Consider the following 19,262-nt stretch of genomic DNA (forward strand, 5'->3'; position numbering starts at 1 on the left):
GAAGAGGATTCGGAATCCCCTCCAGTGATGTTGGAGAGTCCCTACTATCCTCTATCTTTGCTCAACTCTGATGTCAGACTTCAATCTAATGGATTTGAAATGCATGCTGGGTGTGGTTCTGATAGCATTTCCAGGATTACTAGGGAGCTTGAGCCCTTTTCACATCTTTCTCAGAATATTTCTATGTTAAGTCTTTGCAGGGATCTTGGCCACTGGACAATGGTGAGAATGCTAGACTGACACAAGGGCTGCCATGATCTGACTTCCTCAGACCACCTCAGGCTGTGGGCTGAGTCTTTCAAGATGAGCCTGTGGACCTTGTTCAGAAGTGACCTTCACATATCCAATGCTGATTCTTTGATTGGAGCTACTGTTTCAGTAGAGAGAACTTGGGCCATTGAGTCAGACAGACTGGGTTCAAGTCCAAGACGGGGCACATTCTCCATGTGACCCACGTGCAGGCCCCCTAACCTCCTGGAGCCCCAGGAAACGGAAAATAAAGCTCCTCATATGGTTGGAGGACAACTAAATGGAACCGGGTGTGAGACGCACCCGGGACAGTTCTGGCCCACGCATTCTCTCAACTATTCGTTCCCGGTATCATCTTGTAAGATACAGGAGAATGCCCTGGCCGGTTTGGCTCAGTGGATAGAGCATTGGCCTGCGGACTGAGGGGTCCCAGGTTCGATTCTGGCCGGGGGCATGTGCCTTGGTTGCGGGCACATCCCCAGTGGGAGGTGTGCAGGAGGCAGCTGGTCGATGTTTCTCTTTCATCGATGTTTCTAGCTCTCTTTCTCTCTCCCTTCCTCTCTGTAAAAAAATCAATAAAATATATTAAAAAAAAAAAAAGATACAGGAGAAGGCATGGACCAAAGCTCCACTTATTTCCTTTGCTGTCTACATGCCTCAGTTTCCCCCACAGGTAAAAGTGGCATTGTATTTGCATATCCGACATCAGATCACACAATGGAATAATCTTCAGAGCTAGGAAGGACTTTGGCGATCACCCAGGCTGATGGTCCTTAACCTTTCCTAGGGCGGTTTAATGACCCGATGGAGGGTAAGTTCACTTGTGATGACAAAAACTTTTTGAAAGATGGGACTCATGCCTTCCCTGTTACCCTAAGCCAGCGGTTCTCAACCTGTGGGTCGCGACTCTTTGGGGGTCGAACGACCCTTTCACAGGGGTCGCCTAAGACCATCGGAAAACACATATATAATTACATATTATTTTTGTGATTAATCACTATGCTTTAATTATGTTCAATTTGTAACAATGAAATTGGGGGTCAGCACAACATGAGGAACTGTATTAAAGGGTCGTGGCATTAGGAAGGTTGAGGGCTACTGCCTAAGCCCTTTGTCAGGGCTTGAACCAAGTGCTTTATACTGAGCACATGGCTTTGTACTAAGTACTGGTTGCTTGCTAATTGCTAAGGGAAGATAATTTTATTGATTTCAGAGAGGAAGGAGGGAGAGATAGGGAGAGATAGAAAAATCAATGATGAGAGAATCATTGATTGGCTGCCCCCTGCATGCCCTCTGCTGGGGATCGAGCCCCCAACCTGGGCATGTGCACCAACTGGGAACCGAATTGTGACCTCCTGGTTTATAGGTCGATGCTCAACCACTGAGCCACATCAGCCGGGCATAAGTAATATTTTTAATTAGAGTTTAGGAGGTTTGCTGGCAGATGAGTAAATAAACACCCTGGGCAGAAATTTAACAGATTCAAGAGTGCCTCTCCCCCTCCCCCCCAATCGCACTCGTCTGGAAGCAAATCCCATATGGCAAACGACATACACAACCTGCCAGCCTGAATTGGAAGCCCTGATTGGGAACTGAGCCCCGAATGCCATTTAAGATGTAGTTCTCTATGTTGCTGTAAGCATCCAACGTGTTTCTGTTTTGCTTTTAACACTTTGGAAGCTCAGAACAAATTCCAAGTGTTGGCAAACTGTCTGCCGCCTGCAATCTGGTTCCCACCCACAGCAAGCTGTGGGAACTGCTGCTGTAAAGGGCGCTGACGGCTCCCTCACTGCCAAGTCCAGGGCCTCCTTTCTGTTGGCGTCTCTTCCGTTGGCGTGGCAGTCTGGGATTCTGTGATCCCTCCAGCTTTCTGCTACCTCACTTTCCTGGGGCTTTTCTCTGACCTGGGCCCCTCTTCCTGAGCCTCATGATGACCTCTTCATCAGTCCCTCCCCCAGGCAATCTCACCCACACGCATGATTTCAAAGACCACCTGTTTACCAGCATTTCCCCCAAAGGCCTCTTTAGTGAAGACCTTTCTTCCGAGTCCCATGCCTGAATCTTACCTGCCTGTCTCCATGTTGAAGCCTTTTTACATGTGAATTAGTCCAGGAAAAGTCTTACTCTGTTTACTTACATGATCACCAACACACTTAGTAATAACCCTTTGCATCATTCATTCAACAAATATTTATTGGGCCCAGCTATGTGCCAGGCTCTGTAGTAGGCCCCGTGGCCAAGGAAACTTATTTCTGTGCCAGCCCTAAAGAGAGAAGGAGGCCAACTGTCTGAGATTAAGTCTAGGCTGTGACAGTTTCTTCTGGAATATTCTATGCCCCCTAACCTCTGCTCGCTTGACCTAATCAGGAGCCATATTTGCGTCTACTTCAGAGAAAACAGAAAACTTGAGTCATCCAGAAGAACTCTGAGTCACTGGTGTGGGGTCAGTGGTCCCCAGCCAGTCAGCACTGGTTGATTCTCCCTGCATCCCTGAGACTGACTCATGGCAGTGGAAGAAGAGGCAAAACATGCCTGACCTCGGCCGGGCTACAGAGCATATCCCCGAGGCTGTACACCTTACCTCGGCAAGACAGTGCTTTCCCCTCTCTCACAGGAAGTTGAGCCCATTATTTTTGACAACCAGGAGGCTCTGAGCTCTTGGTGGGTGGGGCAGAGAGGTGGGGAATAGGAATAATCACTAATATATAATGTGCATTTACTATGAGACAATAGTGTGTCATAGTAGTAGAGACAGCATGCTACCTGGTTTACATACTACATGGTGCTAGACGGTTTACAGACACTACTGTACTTAATTCTTCCCACAACCATATGAGGTAGGCATATTATTGTCCCCATTTTACAGATACAGAAACTGAGGCCCAGAGAGGTGACTGACTTGCCTAAGGTCACACAAGGATTTGAACCCAGGCAGGTGGGCTGTAAGGCCTGCACTCCTCACCACTGTGCTCTGCTTCCTCTCTCATTAGACGGTATGGCGAGCACTTAATTCCCTGGCAACTCTCAGGATGGAGAAGCAGACACGAACTCTCTCATTTCCATGGACAACCAACTGGGACAGCATCTTGCACTCAACGCTTTCAAAACTGAACCCATGATTACTTCTCCCGCATTGTCCTTGTCCTGTACTTGTTAAAAGCATCCCTAGTTATACATTCTCCCAAGGCAGAAACCTCAGAGTCACTTTTTAAGACAAAAACTTGGTAAGGGAAATAGGTAGCTCATGTACATGCTACAACATCCAAAGGTCAAGTAAGGTCCCCTCCCTTCTCTGTCCCTAGTGTGATGGGTTGAATGATGTCCCATAGAAAGATATGTTGAGATCCTAGCCCATCCCTTCTCCACCATACCTGTAAATGTACTTTATTTTGAAATGGAGTCTTTGTAGATATAATCAAATTAAGAGGAGGTCATTAGGGTGGGTCCTAATCCAATATGACGTGTTTTTGTAAGAAATGGAAATTTGGATGGAGACACAGAGAGACGAAGGCCATGTGAAGGAGGAGGCAGAGCCTGGAGTGATACGACCACAAGCTAAGGAATGCCTGAGGCTACCGGAAGCAGGAAGAGTCAAGGAAGGATCCTTTCTGAGAGGCTTTCAAGGGAGTGTGGCCCTGCTGACACCTTGATGTTGAACTTCTAGCCTCCTGAACCATAAGACAACAAATGTCTGTTGTTTCCAGCCATCCAGTCTGTGGCACGTTGTTAGAGCAGCCCTAGGAGACCAATACACCCAGTTTTCCAATTCCCCTTCTCAGGTTCACCCTGGTTATCACTTTCACAGTTCCACTCCTGAAGACAGTGTAAGTATGGACAGCAAATGAACATGCGTCTATTTCACACAAGAGTGACACCTTATATACTATTCTGTGTAATCTTTTTTTCACTTGATAACACACCAGTGCCATTTAAAAAAATTTCCCCTAATAAATTCAATTAAAAAAAAAGTGTGGTAAAATATATTCAGTGCCCCCCAATCTAAACATTCATCTGTAACACAATTATATGTACCCATAAAACACTGACTCCCCATATCCTCTCTTCCCTGCCCTGCCTCCCCCCCCCCCCCGCCCCCCCATCCACCACCAAGTCCCACTGCTTGCACCTCCTCTGTTTCTCTAGCATCCTCCCCATCCCTGTCCCCACTGCTTCTGCCTTAGTCAGCTGTCCTCAGCTGCTGGGGGCTAATTCCAGCAGGTCATAAATGCAAGAAGTTCATCAAAAGGCTGGTGGACCTTGAGGCTTTAGCAGGGCTGAAGATACATATTGCCTGCTGCAATAGCTGAAAGCATTTCCCCAAACCTAAAGATTTGCATATATTATTGGCTGCTGCCTGACAGCCAAAGGCAGTTCCCCCAACCTGACAATGCCTACTGTATACCAAACCTTACCTTTGATATGTATATCTGCTTTGCTTTAGGGCAATTTGTGTTAATAAAAAGCGAGGGGTCCAGAGATTCAGAGAACTTGGTTACTGAAGCTAGGTCTCCTCTGGCTCCCCAAAATGCCTTCCAGATTTATATTTCATGTCTAGTTTCTTTATTAATTTACTCGCAGCCCCTTCTCCAGATTCCTGAACCCTTCTCAATGCTGAAAAACACCCAGGCACTCAGCTCTCACCCAGATTCCTGCCACAGCTTCTGGACTCCAGGCCCCGTCCCTGCCCACTTTCCATGCCACCCCTAGAACCTCTTTCTAAAATACAAATCTCATGTCAATTCTCTGCTTAGTAATCTGAGATGCTCCCACCTCCCACAGGACCAGGCAGAATTCCTGGGTGTGGCAGGAAAGACCCACCCAGATGAATTTAGGCCAGGGCCTGGCCACATACTCAGAGCCGTGTTGGTTGAACTCCGTGCTCTGGGTTTGAAATCCTTATGTTTTCTCCAACACACATCACCACCTTGAGGCCTTTGCATAGGCGGTTCCCTCTGTGCAGACTTCTTTTTCTAAGGCCCTCCCTCTTCCCCTCCTCTCTTCACCTTCTCTACCTGCTGAATCTGTTTATTCTGCAGGATTCAGAGCCAACAGTACCCCTTGCATTTCTAGCTCTCCCAGACCTAGATGTTGACTGCATTTATAGTAGAGCATTTACCAGACTTTTTCTGTAGTTACTGCAACCCCTCTGCCTGCCCCCTCCTTCCCCCAAGGCTAACTCGTAGCAGGTCAGCCACACAGCCAGTGCTGGGTAGGAGCCCGAGGAGTGCAGGGCTCCTTGCCAGCTTGGCTCCTGGCACAGGCTCCCTGGCCTGGCCCTGGCACTACTAGGGGAGGATGGCTGAGCCCCAAAGTGGCTCTCCTGGGATCAGGGAGAGGGCCTTTTCCTGTCTTCCAGGAGGCGCTAATGCACTGACATAGGGTAGGGAGGCAGGCGGCCATCCCAGTGGGGTCACCAGGGGCCTGCACGTCTGTGGAGGTGAAGACGGGGTGGTGTCTGTGTGAACGTCTGTGGCAGCCCAGCCGGAGCAGCGTGGGGAGCTGCGGGACTTGTCCAGGGCCAGCCAAGGACAAGGGCACTCAAGGGGAGAGGAGACAGTGGCTCTGACTGGAGAGCCTGGGAGCCTTCCAGGGCCCCACGGAGCCAGGCCCAGGCCCCAGTGCTCCGCCTCTGCAGGTGGCCGTCTTCGGGAGAGAGCCAGAGGCCCCAGGTCTGAACCCAGGGGTCGAGGTGGACGTGACCTGGGGAAACGGCTGGCAGGGATGTGGCTCAAGACCTGTCTCCCACCCCCAGTCTCTTCCATGAACCCCTGGCCAGGAGACCTGAGAAGGGTTAAAAGTAGCAGATCAAACAGTGAAGCAATTCATTAAATTCACACAGGACCCTCTGCACAAGGGTCCTCATCCCATGAAGGAGTTGTCACCCACATCTTTACAGGGTGTGAGGTGGGTGGAGTGACTGGCCCAAGGTCACCTTCCAGAAAGCAGTAGACCCAGGTGACAGCCTCTAGTGTGGGGTTTGGTCCTTAGTAGGTGCTCAGTACATATAACGAAAGAGCGAGGGAATGGACACAATGACCCAGGTCTCCTGAGTCCCACCCTAACACCCTTTGTACCTTACCATCTCCAAACGTATCCACCTGGGACAGCTCAAAGTCTGGTTTGAATTTAAGAAACACCTGCACAAAGATGAGCCATTTCCTGGAGGGAGCTTGTGGCTCCAACAACCCCCAAATCCCGTGGGTAGGTACCATTTATCAGCTAAGAGAGGATCTGGGAATACCCCTTACTACTACTATTTGAACACAGCCTCATTTTGGAGTAAAAAAACTGCCTCTTACAAATATGAGAAAAACAACAGTATTTACTCTTTAAATGTCTAAAATGTTTTAAAACCAATTAATGGGAAAAAAAGTGCAAACCCTGCCAGAGTGTATTATTTGTTCTTTCCCTTATTTTTCTCCACCTCCCAAAAGACAGGGGAAAACAAGGCCGCATTTCCCAGGTTTAGATGATCTGATACTTTAAGGAAGAATAAATGGGCTACCTCTTACAAATTGCAGCCGCATCAAATGGATTCCTTTTGAATGAACCTGGTCACCATGGTGAGGCTTTCCTGTAGCCGAATAAAGACCAAAGCGGAATTCCCACAGCCTTCGCCCAAGGTCACTCTGAAAATCAGTGGCAGCACTAGCGTCAGGCCTGGGAATCCCTGACTCTGCTCTCTCTGTCCCTCCGACAGCCGGTAGGTAATGATACGTGTTAACTGTCACTGACACTCCGGCCGGCCAACACCAAGTTCCAAGTTCCTGCACCTTTTAGACTGCCAAACTACCCCCACTTTTCTAGGGCTGTTTATTTAGAAAAAGGAGCTCAGCTCTGACTGACTCAGAACTAGGAGCCAGTCTGGCAACTTGGAAGTTGACTGTCTGGGAGGGTCGAGAGACAAGGAGACTGTGTTTTTACCTCCATTCGCCAAGACCTCCATTCTAGACCTCATCTGCCTCACAGTAGCTGTGTGACCTGGACAAGTTCCACCACCTCAATTAGCCTCAGCTTCCCTATCTGTAAAATGGGGAAATACCATGAAGACAGTTAGTGCGAGGCTCAGAGTAAGAAGGAAATATGGATGCACAAGACTTCTTTGACCCTGTTACCTGCAAACTGGAGACAGTAATTCCTACTTCACATCGCATTAGATGAGCCTGGGAAATATAGGTACAGATGTATCTATATGTTGTGTAGACTAAAAAAATAGGTACTCTTTAAAAGAAAACCCGAATTCATCCTTTCATGTGCTGTTAAATGGAACTTAGAAGTTTATACTTATTATTTAGGAAAGCTAATGAAATACTATGTTTTAGTTTTCTCTTTGAAAATGATCTCTGAACTTGAAAACTGAGCTGGAACAATCAATTAGTATATTCTCTACACACAAATGATCCTTCTGGAGACAAATGAGTCAAGAATTTAGAGATAAATGACCAAAAATAGCCTAGAGACTCACATGGGACTGACTTCTTTGTCTCCCGGATCTGAGTGATCTCACACTGGCCTGCCAGATCACCCCCGTCCCCGGAACCCCCGCGCTGAGGCCTCAAACTGGACAATGCTGAAACCGACCTCCTGGTGTGGCCGTCAGAATGACACACACCTGAGCACTAGACATGCAGCAGAAGCTCCACGTGGGAGGAGGGACATGGAGATGAACCTTGAAGCTCCTGTGCAGTTTGAGGAATTATAAGGATTAGAAGCATCTGGAAGAGCGTGATTAGTGTCCTCCAAGAGGACCAGAAAAATGGGTGATATCTCTGGATGTCTGGGTTTGAAATACGGCTCCAAACTCTGCCACTTAATATCTGTGTGATGTCGAGAGAGTTACCTCATCTTGCTGAGCCTTGATTTCTTCCTCTGTAAAATGGAAGCACTATATATTTTTTCTGGATCACAACACTGGTTGTTTAGGAGGCTCACCTGAGGAAGGGTTAAAAGCCTTTAAGAATATAAAGCAACGCCTATGTATGAGCCTTCATTACTATGTCAGGGACACAGACTTGGGGCAGGGCTAGCTAACAAGGAAGCCCAGGTCGTGAGTACTTACTCCCTTTCTGGCATTGTCTACAGGTGCTTCATGTTCATGACCCCACTTTGTGCTTGCACCAGACTCCAAGGGGAGTGCTATTATTATGTCCATGTATCGGGTGGGGAAACTAAGGTCCAGAGAGGTTAACTAACTTGCCCAAGGTTGCACAGCTAATTAGCCATGGCGGTGGGATCGGGACCCAGGCAATGGGACTCTGGAGTCCAGGCTCCTAACCTTTAAGCTACAGTGTCTCTGTGAGCCACAGGACCTCATCCCCGGCACCTCCACTCCCTGATCTGTAACATGGGAATATCACATTCACCTCAGGAGGCTGCTTTGGGGATTGAAGGAGACAAGTAACGAATACAAATCTCTTGTTGCAACGGATAACTTCACATAGTAGGTGCTCAATAACTGACTGCTTCCCAGCCTTTCCCCAAGACCTGCTGTGACTTTAGGTGACACGGTGTAAGGAATGGTGGCACAGCCAGAAACTGCCTAGACCAGCTGTGGGCAAACTACGGCCCGTTTGAAATGAGTAAAACTAAAAAAAAAAAAAGACCGTACCCTTTTATGTAATGATGTTTACTTTGAATTTATATTAGTTCACACAAACACTCCAACCATGCTTTTGTTCCGGCCCTCCGGTCCAGTTTAAGAACCCATTGTGGCCCTCGAGTCAAAAAGTTTGCCCACCCCTGGCCTAGACAGACACCTGAGAACAGTACAACTCAGTGGTTACAAATAGGAACCCAGGTGTCTGGACTGCCTGAACTCCTATCCTGGCTCTACTACTTACTAGTCCTGTGGTCTTAGGTATGTTACTTCACGTACCTGTGCCCGAGTTTCTTTATCTGTAAAGTGGGCATAATGGTACCCACCTTGCAGGGTTTGGGTAATAGTGGGTGTTAATTAATCTGTGCAAAGCACTTAGAACAGTGTCAAGCACATGGCACACAGTCCATCAACACTAGCAATGATGACTTGGATCAGCACCCTGCATGTTCTGGGGGGCTCAGAGGCACCCCTGGGCCTTCGGTGGGCTGTGTGTTTTATGCTGCACACCCTCCATCTCCTTGCAGACCCCAACCAGATCCTGGAAGGGTGGCAATCTCTACTGCCTGGCCACACGACGGGCTAGATGAACTTCAGAGGAGGGGCAGTCTCTCATGGGAGGGGCAGTGGGGATTTCAAAATGGTGACAAGGGCAGTGCACACCCCCCTCCCCCCCCCTCTGAGTTGCTGTGCTTTTTGCATTTGGAACCATATGTTGACTGGGCTGAGCGAGTTGTTTTATTTCGTTTGCTTTGGACAAAAAATGAGGCCCCATAAATAATTGCCGTGCACGCGAAGAAGCAGAGGTGTGTCCTCCCCCAGCTAGGAACTGCCCTCTGCAAGATTTTGCTAGAAAACTACAGGAAGGGCATCATTTGCGTCTTGTGGAGAGAGGGACAGAGAGGGAGGCAGTGAGAGAGGGAGAGAGAACAGGAAGAATACAGGTGCAATTCAGGCACACAGTATCTGGTCATTGCAGAACCAGAGCGTTCCCACAAAGCCTTGCTCCAGTCCCCTCCATCCCCGGACCTCGCTTCTTGTTCATCCCAGGCTGCCATGCACACCCGCGGAGCTTCAATCTCAGCGCGACAATCCGCTCGCCCAGCGAGCGCCCGGCGGGACTGGGATTGGAGGCGCGGATGCTGTGAGCCCGGAGCCCCACGCGCTGCCTGCGGTCTCCCCGCCGCGGGATGCGGGGATGCGGGGACGCGGTGTCCGGGAAGGGCGCCCCCTCCCTGCGGCCGCCGGGCGGCCCTACCTGAGCTGGCGCGGCTCGCAGTCCACGCCGGGCAGCAGCAGCCGGGCCGCTTGGCGGACGTCGTCGCTGTCCATGGAGAAGCTGCGCCTGTGGCCGGCGTGCGCCACGGCCACCCGGATCCACTCCATCAGTGGCGGCAGCACGAGGAAAGGCCTGCAGGAGGGCGGGGGGGGGGGCGAGAAGAAGAGTTAGCGGGGGCGCGGGCTCAGCTCCACCCCCTGCCCCCCACCCCGCTTTCCCCGGAGGCCCTGCCTCTGAATCCCCGAGAAGTGGGAGAGCCTTTGGAGACATCCCGACCGCTCCGGTGACTTCGGGGCTGGCTCTCCCGAGCCTCTGGGCCTCAGTTTCCTCATCTGTAAACCCAGGATAAAGTGACCGTGAAAGGATACGATGGGGCGAGTCTGTGAGTGTTATCTCCCTCGGAGATCATGTGAACCTAAGGGAGATGACTCACTTAAAGCACCAAGCGCAGGATCTGGTGCTTAGTAGAACCCCCCTCCCCCCGCCCTCATGCCGGGGGGGGGGGGGGGTTATTGGTACTTGGGGGCTCCCTGTTCTGGCCCCAATGTTAAGGCGTCCTTTGGCTCTCCCTTCCCAGCCCCAGCTGGCTCCCTGTCTTCCCTCTGGTGCCCTCCCAGGCCTCAGCTCTGCCCGAGCCCCAGGCTGCCAACGGGCTTTAGCACCTTGGAAAGGCGCAGAGAGCCAAGTCAGCAGGCAGCCGCCAGCCACAGCCAGCAAAGCGAGGGCCTGGGGGGGGGGGGGAGGGGCGGGGCTTGGCCGCACACCCCAGCAGCTCTGGGTTCCTCACCTGCTAATGGGATCACAGCGGGGCGTCTGACTTATTGCAAGAATTAGCTGAGGCAATGCCTGTGGCCCAACTGTAATTTCCTAAGTGGAAATCATTTGTGCCACCTTCCTGTTTCTTCCTCTGATTATTATAAACGGCCCTCACATTAGGGTTTCTGGGGAGGGGTGGCAGAGCTTTTGAAAAATGATGATACCTGAGTTCTATCGCAGGGAGGGACTCTGATTTTTTTTTTTTAAAATCCTCACCTATGGATATGTATTTATTGATTTTAGAGAGAGTGTGGGAGAGAGAGAAAGAGGGAGAGAGAAACATCGATGTGAGAAACATGGATTAGTTGCCTCCTGTAGTGCCCCGACCTTGGATCGAACCCACAACCCAGGAGTGTGCCCCAACCGAGAATTGAACCTGCGACCTTTGGGTGTACCAGAGGACACTCCAACCAACTGAGACACCCGGCCAGCGCGGGACTCTGATTTCATGGACAGTTTTTAAAACCTCCCCCATGTGAACTGAATGTGCATCCAAATTATCGGGAGGGTTTGTTAAAATACAGATTGCTGGGCCCCACCCCTAGAGTGTTGGATTCAGTAGGTCAGGAGAGATGGCCAAAAATTTCCGTTTCTAGCAAATCCCTGGATACTGCTGATGCTACTGGGCTGGGGGCCACACTCGAGAAACTTCTGCTCTGAAGTATCGCCAGAGGGCTTGGGAATCACCTGGTATGTGAGTATGTGTGTGTGTGTGTTAAAATGCACATTCCCAGCCCTATCTCCATAGATGTTAGCTGCATAGGGTCCAGGAACATAATTTTAATAAGCAGGCTCTGTGATATGATTTAGGCAGACCAAGGACTACACTTTGAGAAACACTGTGTAGATCAAGAAGGTATCTTACCACTCAGCAGGGCTGGGATTAGGGTGAGGCAAATGGGGCAAAATTCAAGGTAGCCAGATCATTCATGCAAATATGTTCTAGGTGCCTCTCTGGCCTCATCCTCGCCCTGGTGCCACCACTCAGGCCATCATGGTTGCCATGGGAGCGAGGGGGTGGTACACAGAAGGGTTTACAAGTAGCAGATCTCGCACTGCATGCAGATGTTGTGAGCTTCCCACCGAGTTTTTGGCAGCGGGTTCCAGTTTTTCTGGATTCCAGGCCTAGTTATCCAATGTCAATAATAATAAACAGCTAAACCTTTTTAAAAAATCGTTTGTGATCTCATCTAAATGCTTAGGACCAACCTACGAGCTAGTTATGATTTTGCCTATTTTCTAGATTAGGAGAATGGGGTTTATTGAGGTTAAGTAGCATGCCCTGGATCAGAGGGTTAGCAAGTCTGAGAGAGCTGGGAGTCAGGCCCACATCATTTGACTGCATAGCCCATGTGCCATAACCCCATGTGGTAGCGACATTCTTTTGCCCAACTTCCCAGCACACACTGTTACCCAGCATCCACCTGTGTCCCCGGGGGAGCTGATCTGGCCATGGACCCCTCCCTGATGTTGTGTCATGCTCAGTCCTGTCCATGCAGCTCAGACCCCCGTCTGACAGGCCTCCAGCCCTTTCAGAATGTACGCTCCACTTAGCCTTCAAAACACAGTTCAGATCCCACCTCTCCCTCAATGTTTCTCCTGGCGACTCCGCTGCACCTGGCTCCCTCCCAGGGCAGACTCAACAGCACAGGCCTGACCCCATGGCCTTGCAGATGTCCCATGAGAACGTAGACTCCATGTGGCAGGGACCTGGGGCTGCTCCGTTCACCAATGCAGCCCCAGTCCCAGGACAATGCCTGGCAGTCCACAAGCACTTCATCAATATTTGTTCATGAGCCAGACTAAGATTTACCCACTTTTTACTGGGTGAAGTGGATAAAAAATTGAGTTTCTGGGCCCAGGGACCTGTGGGGGCAGATTCCTAGGTTATTTCTGCCTGGATTGGCCTGCGGCGTAGGCTGTTGCCCTCATCCTCTCATTCTCTCCATCACCTAAACTGAATCAGGCACTCAATAAACACACCTTGAATTGAAATTGAATTGGAGTCTACTGTCCTAGGTGAGCAGGACTTATTTTTGGCACTGTGTCTCCATCACTGCTGAAACCAGCCCCGAGAGCTCAGAGAGAACTCCCCTGGGTTGCTCTGCAGAGGCAGCAAGGCCCGCCCCCCCCCCCCCCCCACACACACACCTCCCGCCCCCTGCCTTTCCTCTGTTTAGTGCCCCTGAGCGCAGCCCACAACTCCCAGACCCTGGGGCTGGGACTCCATCACAGACTCCCCTTGGCTGCTGACTTGCATGTGAGATGCCGAGCCACAGGCAGGCGGCTGACTCCTGATGAGTGCCCAAGAGGAGAAAAAGGCTGTGCCGCCTGCAGAGCCATGCCTTGACCAAGACGGCCGGCCAGCACCAGGATAAGTACCCTGGATCCTGAGGATTCCAGCCCCTCATGGAATTTTCTATGTACCTATTCTCGCCTTCCCACATTGCCTTCTTTTCGTCACTCTGACCTCAATAGCTTAGAAGCTCATGAAGTCTTTGCCAGCAACTCATTTAAAAGTCTTCTTATCTGGTCTACACAGAGGGGGAGAAGTAGGAGGGCTTGTGATGTTTCTTTGGGAGGAGCTGGAGATGGGAAAGAATTCCAGGGCCTTGAGTTGAGCAGGTAAAGAATGTTAAGGGGGAAAAAGGCTGCATTCTCCGTATAGGTTTTGTAAGAGAACATTGTCCCACTGGCTACAGACGTGGCTCTGAAGTTGTCTGGAGTGACTAAAGCCTAGAGGAGCGCATGGCTTAATGAAGTGGCCCTTTAGGCTGTTTTAACATCAGGATCATGGGGGAGTGTGTGAAAACCTCCAAGGCCCTGTTTTCACCCCCAGAGTTTCGGTTCGACAGGTCTGGGGCCCGGGCATCTGCATTCTATACAAGCTCCTCTGGGAATTCTGGGGCAAGCCAGGTTTGAGCATCCACCTGTGACCAGGTGGCCTGGGGTGAGTAGGGGGGGATACACATTCAATGCTATGGCGCTCGAAGAGAAGGCCTGTGGGGTGGGACCAGAGGCTCTGGAGGGAAGGAGAAGCCTAGATGGCTTCTTGCAGGGTCAAGAGAACAAGTGAGCCCAGGAAGGTCATTGGGCCCAAATGCAAGTAGGAGATTGAGTGCATCCACAGCGGGGCCTTTCTGAAGCATGAGGACAGAGCTGGTGCTGCGGGTGACCGTCTCTGGTTGGGGAGGGCTGGGTGCTAAGGAGGAGGGTATAATCTGTGGGAGAAGCGAGGTGTGGGATTCTGCAGAACTGAATTCCAGTCCTGGTATCTGGACTCACAGTGGGACTCTGGCTCTGGTCTGTACACGCCTGTCTCTCAGTGACTTCATCTGTAAAGTGGGTAGATTTGGGCCAGATGGTCTGCTTCAGGGGTTGGCAGACCTTTTCTGTAAAAAGCCAGAGAGTAAATATGTTGGGATTATGGGCCATACTGTCTCTGTTGCAATGACTCTACACTGCCACTGCAGTGAGAAAGCAGTCACAGAAAATACATTTATGAGTGAACGTGGCTGTGTTCCAGGAACACTTTATGCACAAAATCAGATGGTGGGTAAGAGTGGGCTGACCCTCGGTATATTTGGTTCCTTCCTATGCAAAATTCTTTGATTCTATTGACATAGCCAGCTGCCTGGGGGCTTAGGAAGGGTGTAGTGCAGCAGTCGCCAACCTTTCACCTCACGGACCATCAGTGTTCCACGGACCACCGGTTGGTGACCGCTGGTCTAGTGTATGGAACAGGGAAGGTGGGAAGAAGCATGTGAAGGTGCAAGTGATGGGGACAAAAAGTTTGCAGTCTTGCAAGGAGACAGGTAAGAAACACATAAAACTATAAATCATGATTATAAATCGTGATCAGTGCCGAGGTGCTGGGATAGACAATAAACAGGGTTGAAGTGGGAAGGCCTCTCTGAGGAGGTGACCGAACCTCTAAGATGCGAAGGATCTGCCATATGCAAATGTGTGTGCAGAAGGATGGACGCTCTAGGCAGCCATAACAGACTGTGCAAAGGCCCTGAGGCAGAAAAGGCCTTCACATCTTACCAAACGCTTTCACATGTAGCATATCCTATTCGTCACTCCAGGGCAGAGGGGTGGCGAGGATGTGTGTGAGGAAGGATCACTGTGGTAGGCTGAGTAGTGGCCCCCAAAGACATCAGGTCCTATTCCCCGGAACCTGTGGATGTTGACGGCCCTCAATGCTACCACCGGGGTCCTTATAAGAGAGAGACAGAGGGTGATTGGACATGGATGACGCCGAAGCACGATGCTCTGCTGCTGACTTTGAAGATGAAGGAAGGGGCCACAAGCCAAGGAATGCCAGGAAGGCAGCTCTAGAAGCTGGAAAGGGCAAGGAAGTGGGTTCTTTTCTCAGAGCCTCTGAAAGGAAACAGCCCTACTGACACCTTCATTTTGGGCTGATGAAACGGATTTGGACTACTGACCTCCAGGACTGCATGAGAATAAATGTGTGGTGTTTTAACCCACCAAGTCTGTGGTGAGGTGTCACAGCCGCCATCAGGAACTAATGGGATCATGAAGCCAGGGTGATGGGAAGGTCATTCATTGTGGTTGAGGCTGGAGACACGATGGTAAAGATCATGGACCAAGTATGAAAGCTGGGAGCGAGGCATCCACAGGCCTCATCTGGGATTCATCTCAGACACCTAAACTGCCTCGTTCCTGAGGTCAGAGACAATCCTGTTGATATGGGCTGCATTGTACCTGCCCTCCCCCAAATCTGTGTGTAGAAGCCCTAACACCCAGTACCTCAGGATGTAACTGTATTCAAATGAGGCCATTAGGATGGGACCGAATTCAGTGTGACTGGTGTCCTTATAAGAAGAGGAGATTAGGACACAGAGAGAGACACCAGGGGTGTGTGCACAGAGGGGCACCCACGTGAGAGTGGTGGCAAGAGGGTGGCATCTGCAAGCCAAGGAGAGAGACCTCAGAAAAAACCAAACTGGCTGACACCTTGGAACTCGGACTTCCAGCCTCCAGCACCGTGAGAAATACCTTTTGTTCAAGACACCTAGTCTGTGTTAATTAGTTACGGGAGCCCTGGCAGACGAACACACCTGTGGTTTGACTTAAGTCCTGCCCCGCCCTTGAGGTTTTAGTCTGTGGTGGATGGAGGAGCTTCCATTGGAAACTCAAAGTTTTTAGAGAGCTGATGGTTTTCGGTTCCCTTCCTTCAACCTGGTGGCAACAGTGGATGAATTCAAAGCCATCTGGAGGCCCTGCAGTGCAGAGGTTAGAAGCTCTGGCTTTAGAGAGACTGACCAAGATTGGGATTCTGGCTGCACCTTCCAGCTGTGTGACCTTGAACAAGGTATTTCAATCGTCAAGCCTCAGTTATCTCATGGGGAAATGGGATGAGAACAATGCCTACTTCAAAGGCTTTGGTTTGCTGAGTGATGATCCCTAGAACCTATGCACGTTACCTTATCTGGCAAAATAGACTTTGCGCATGTTAAGATTTTAAGGAAAGAGGGCTATTTTGAGTTATTCAGGTGGGCCCTAAATGCAGTCACAAGGGTCCTAGGAAGATGGAGGCAAGAAGGTCCAAGGAGGAAGGGAGTAAGAGACGTGAGACAGAAGCAAGAAGTTGAACTAATGCGCCCAGCCGGTGTGATTCAGTGGTTGAGTGTCAACCCATGAACCAGGAGGTCACTGGTTGGATTCCAGGTCAGAGCACATGCCCGGGTTGCAGGTTCAATCGCCAGTAGGGCGTGTGTGAGAGGCAGCCAATCAATGATTCTCTCTCATCATGGATAGTTCTCTCTCTCTCTCCCTTCCTCTCTCTGACATCAATACAAACATTTTTTTTTTTTTAAAAAGAAACTGAACTAATGCAAGAAAGGGGTCCTGAGCCAAGGAAAGCAGGTGGCCTCCGGGAACAAGGGAACAGAGTCTCCCCTGCAGCCTCCGGGAGGAACCTGCCCCGCCGACACCTGGCTGTAGCCCCATAAGACTGATTCTGTACTTCTGACTCCCAGAACTGTTAAGATAATAAATGTGTTGTTTTAGCCTCCATGCTTGTGGCGATTTTTTTTACAGCAGCCGCAGGAAACGAATACAGAGATTTACTGCAAGAGTCGAATGGGATAACATACGTAGCCTGGCGCCTGGTACCAAGACAGCTCTCCGTAAGCGGTCGCTGTTATCATCACGGTCACCAGCGTTGTTTTCAGCATCAGCCAACCTTGTCTCTGCGGGACGCAGGAAAGGCTCGGCCACACAGAGTGGCACGCCCGTCATCTCCTTTCCAATCAGAGCAAACCTCTGCAGTTGCTATGCCTTTACTTTATAAATTGCGTGGCCCTGACTTTTCATCTTTGTTATTTGTGGAGTCTTTCTGACGCTGGAGAGGAATTTATATGGTTTACTGTGGTTTAGAAAGCTCATAATTCCAGAGATACAGGGAGTGAAGGGAAAGCAGCAAAATTGATAGGAGACCCTCTCCAGTGCTAGTTTCTATAGCAATACTCACTGTAATCTCATTGTGTTGGTGGGCACCAGAGCTAGGAAGATGGCAGAGGTCAGAGGGGGCCATGCTGGTTACTATGGTGACAGCCCTGCTAGAAGTACAGAGTGTGGTCAGGTTGCCCCTGGGGGTGGTTCCTACAGACAGCTTGGAGTTGGAGGACCCAAGGGGTGTGTTCTAGGTCAGTGCTTCGGGAACATGGATGTGTACATGAGTCGCCAAGGGATCTCGCTAAAGTGCAGATTCTGATTCAGTGGGCTGGGGGTGGGGCCTGAGATTCTGCATTTCTAACAAGCTCCCAGGCAACGATGAAGCTGCCAGTCTAGGGGCCACATTTTAAGTAACGGCATTGTAGTGAGTATTATGACTCAAGCCAGAGACCAGGGAAGCTGAATTCTATGATCATGTTGAAGGGGGAGAGAGTGAGGCCGGAAGTGAGAGAGCTGCAAGGGGGCTTGGAGGCTTAGGAGACAACAGAATGGAAAAAGGAGCCTATTTGTACCTGGGCTTCCTCATTAAAGTTGGACACTAGGTCTGATTGGCTGAGCCTAGCTTACAGCCCGCACCAAGCTGCAAGGGAGGCGGTGACAGCAAGCGCCTGATTTCAGCTTTATCATGGGAAGTGGGTTCCGCCTCCCACCTGGATTCTATAGTCTTCCAACCACCTTATGAAACAGAACCTTTCAGTCTTGGGGAGTTCATTCGGAACCAAGCACCCATCCCATTGTCTGACAGGCATTTTGTATTCAGGACAATGTTTAGCATCATTCTGGGCATGTAAATGCTTAAAAAAAAGGTACTTGTGATGGTTAATTTTATGTATCAACTTGGCTAGGCCATAGCACCCAGATATGTGGTCCAATACTAGTCTGTTTGTTGCTATGAATGTATATATATATTTTTTATAGATGAGATTAACATTCGAATGGTGGACTCTGAGTGAAAAAGATTATCCTTCGCAAGGTGGGTGGGCCTGATCCAATCAGCTGGAGGCCTTAAGAGGAAAAAGTCTGACTTGTGAACAGGGAAATGTATCAGCAAACAGCCTTCAGTCATACACACATCCTGTCTGTTCTGTTTCTCTGGAGAACCCTGACTGATACACCTGCAGTGGGGGCCATGGGACTCAACTGTTGGCAGTGATGCAGCCTCCTCTTTCTACACGGATTCTCCCCTTCACCTTCGTTCACATGGGCTGGGACAGGGAGGAAGCTTGGGGCTGATCACACAGAGGACCACCACTTCCCAACAGCACGAGTGTGCAGACGCGCCTTCTGGGAACTGTGAAACAGGGCGTCATGGGGCAGTCGATGCTTTTAGGAAAGAAGAAGCCATCTGGTATCAAAAGGAATGGTCCCTTACAGTGGGAAAGTCAGCCCCATCAATGCTTGGTGATGCAGATTCCCTGCAAGTACCAGGGGGACCTGGGTGAGGTGGTGATTTCTGCCAATAGTGCCAGCAGGTGCAGGTGACCTACCAGGGAACCTTCTTTGGCTTTCCGGTCACACATTCTGACGAATGTGACTCAGAGGGCTGAAGGGCTGTAGATAAAGTCTGAGGCACAAGCAGGGGCAGGCAGAGCAATAATGACACACGAATAACAACAATCTCCTCCCTGTCGGCAAACAGCTGTCGCCATAGCTCCCACTCCCTCCTTTGGCCTTCTTGCTCCCCCGCCCCCCTTCCCTGACTCCATCACCTCCTCCCCTAGTCCCATAACTCAACCCCCACCTCCTCTGTCCTTTCTCATTAGCATTTAAGCATTCGACATGCTCCCGTCTCTTATAATTTGAATATCAGAGGAGCAAAGTGATGGGGTGTAAGAATCC

The 19,262-nt window shown here is 50.2% G+C and overlaps 1 protein-coding gene across 9 annotated transcripts in view; it reads right to left on the reverse strand.

Moving 5' to 3' along the window:
- Window positions 1-19,262, reverse strand: part of ABTB3 (ankyrin repeat and BTB domain containing 3) — a 262,019-nt gene that overhangs the window by 55,170 nt on the left and 187,587 nt on the right. For 8 of the 9 annotated variants that reach the window (XR_009451115.1, XR_009451114.1, XM_059681746.1 and 5 more), the window contains exon 4: window positions 10,104-10,256. Coding sequence is in view for 7 of the 9 variants with exons in the window: in XM_059681746.1 (XP_059537729.1) it covers window positions 10,104-10,256 (153 nt within the window). In the remaining 2 variants the exon portion in view is untranslated. Of the gene's footprint in view, window positions 1-10,103; window positions 10,257-10,355; window positions 10,500-19,262 lie in introns of those variants that run through there. The other variant, XM_059681750.1, reaches the window with a different exon arrangement.

The sequence above is a fragment of the Myotis daubentonii genome, chromosome 2 (assembly GCF_963259705.1).
Source record: "Myotis daubentonii chromosome 2, mMyoDau2.1, whole genome shotgun sequence".
NCBI classification, from domain to species: Eukaryota; Metazoa; Chordata; class Mammalia; order Chiroptera; family Vespertilionidae; genus Myotis; species Myotis daubentonii.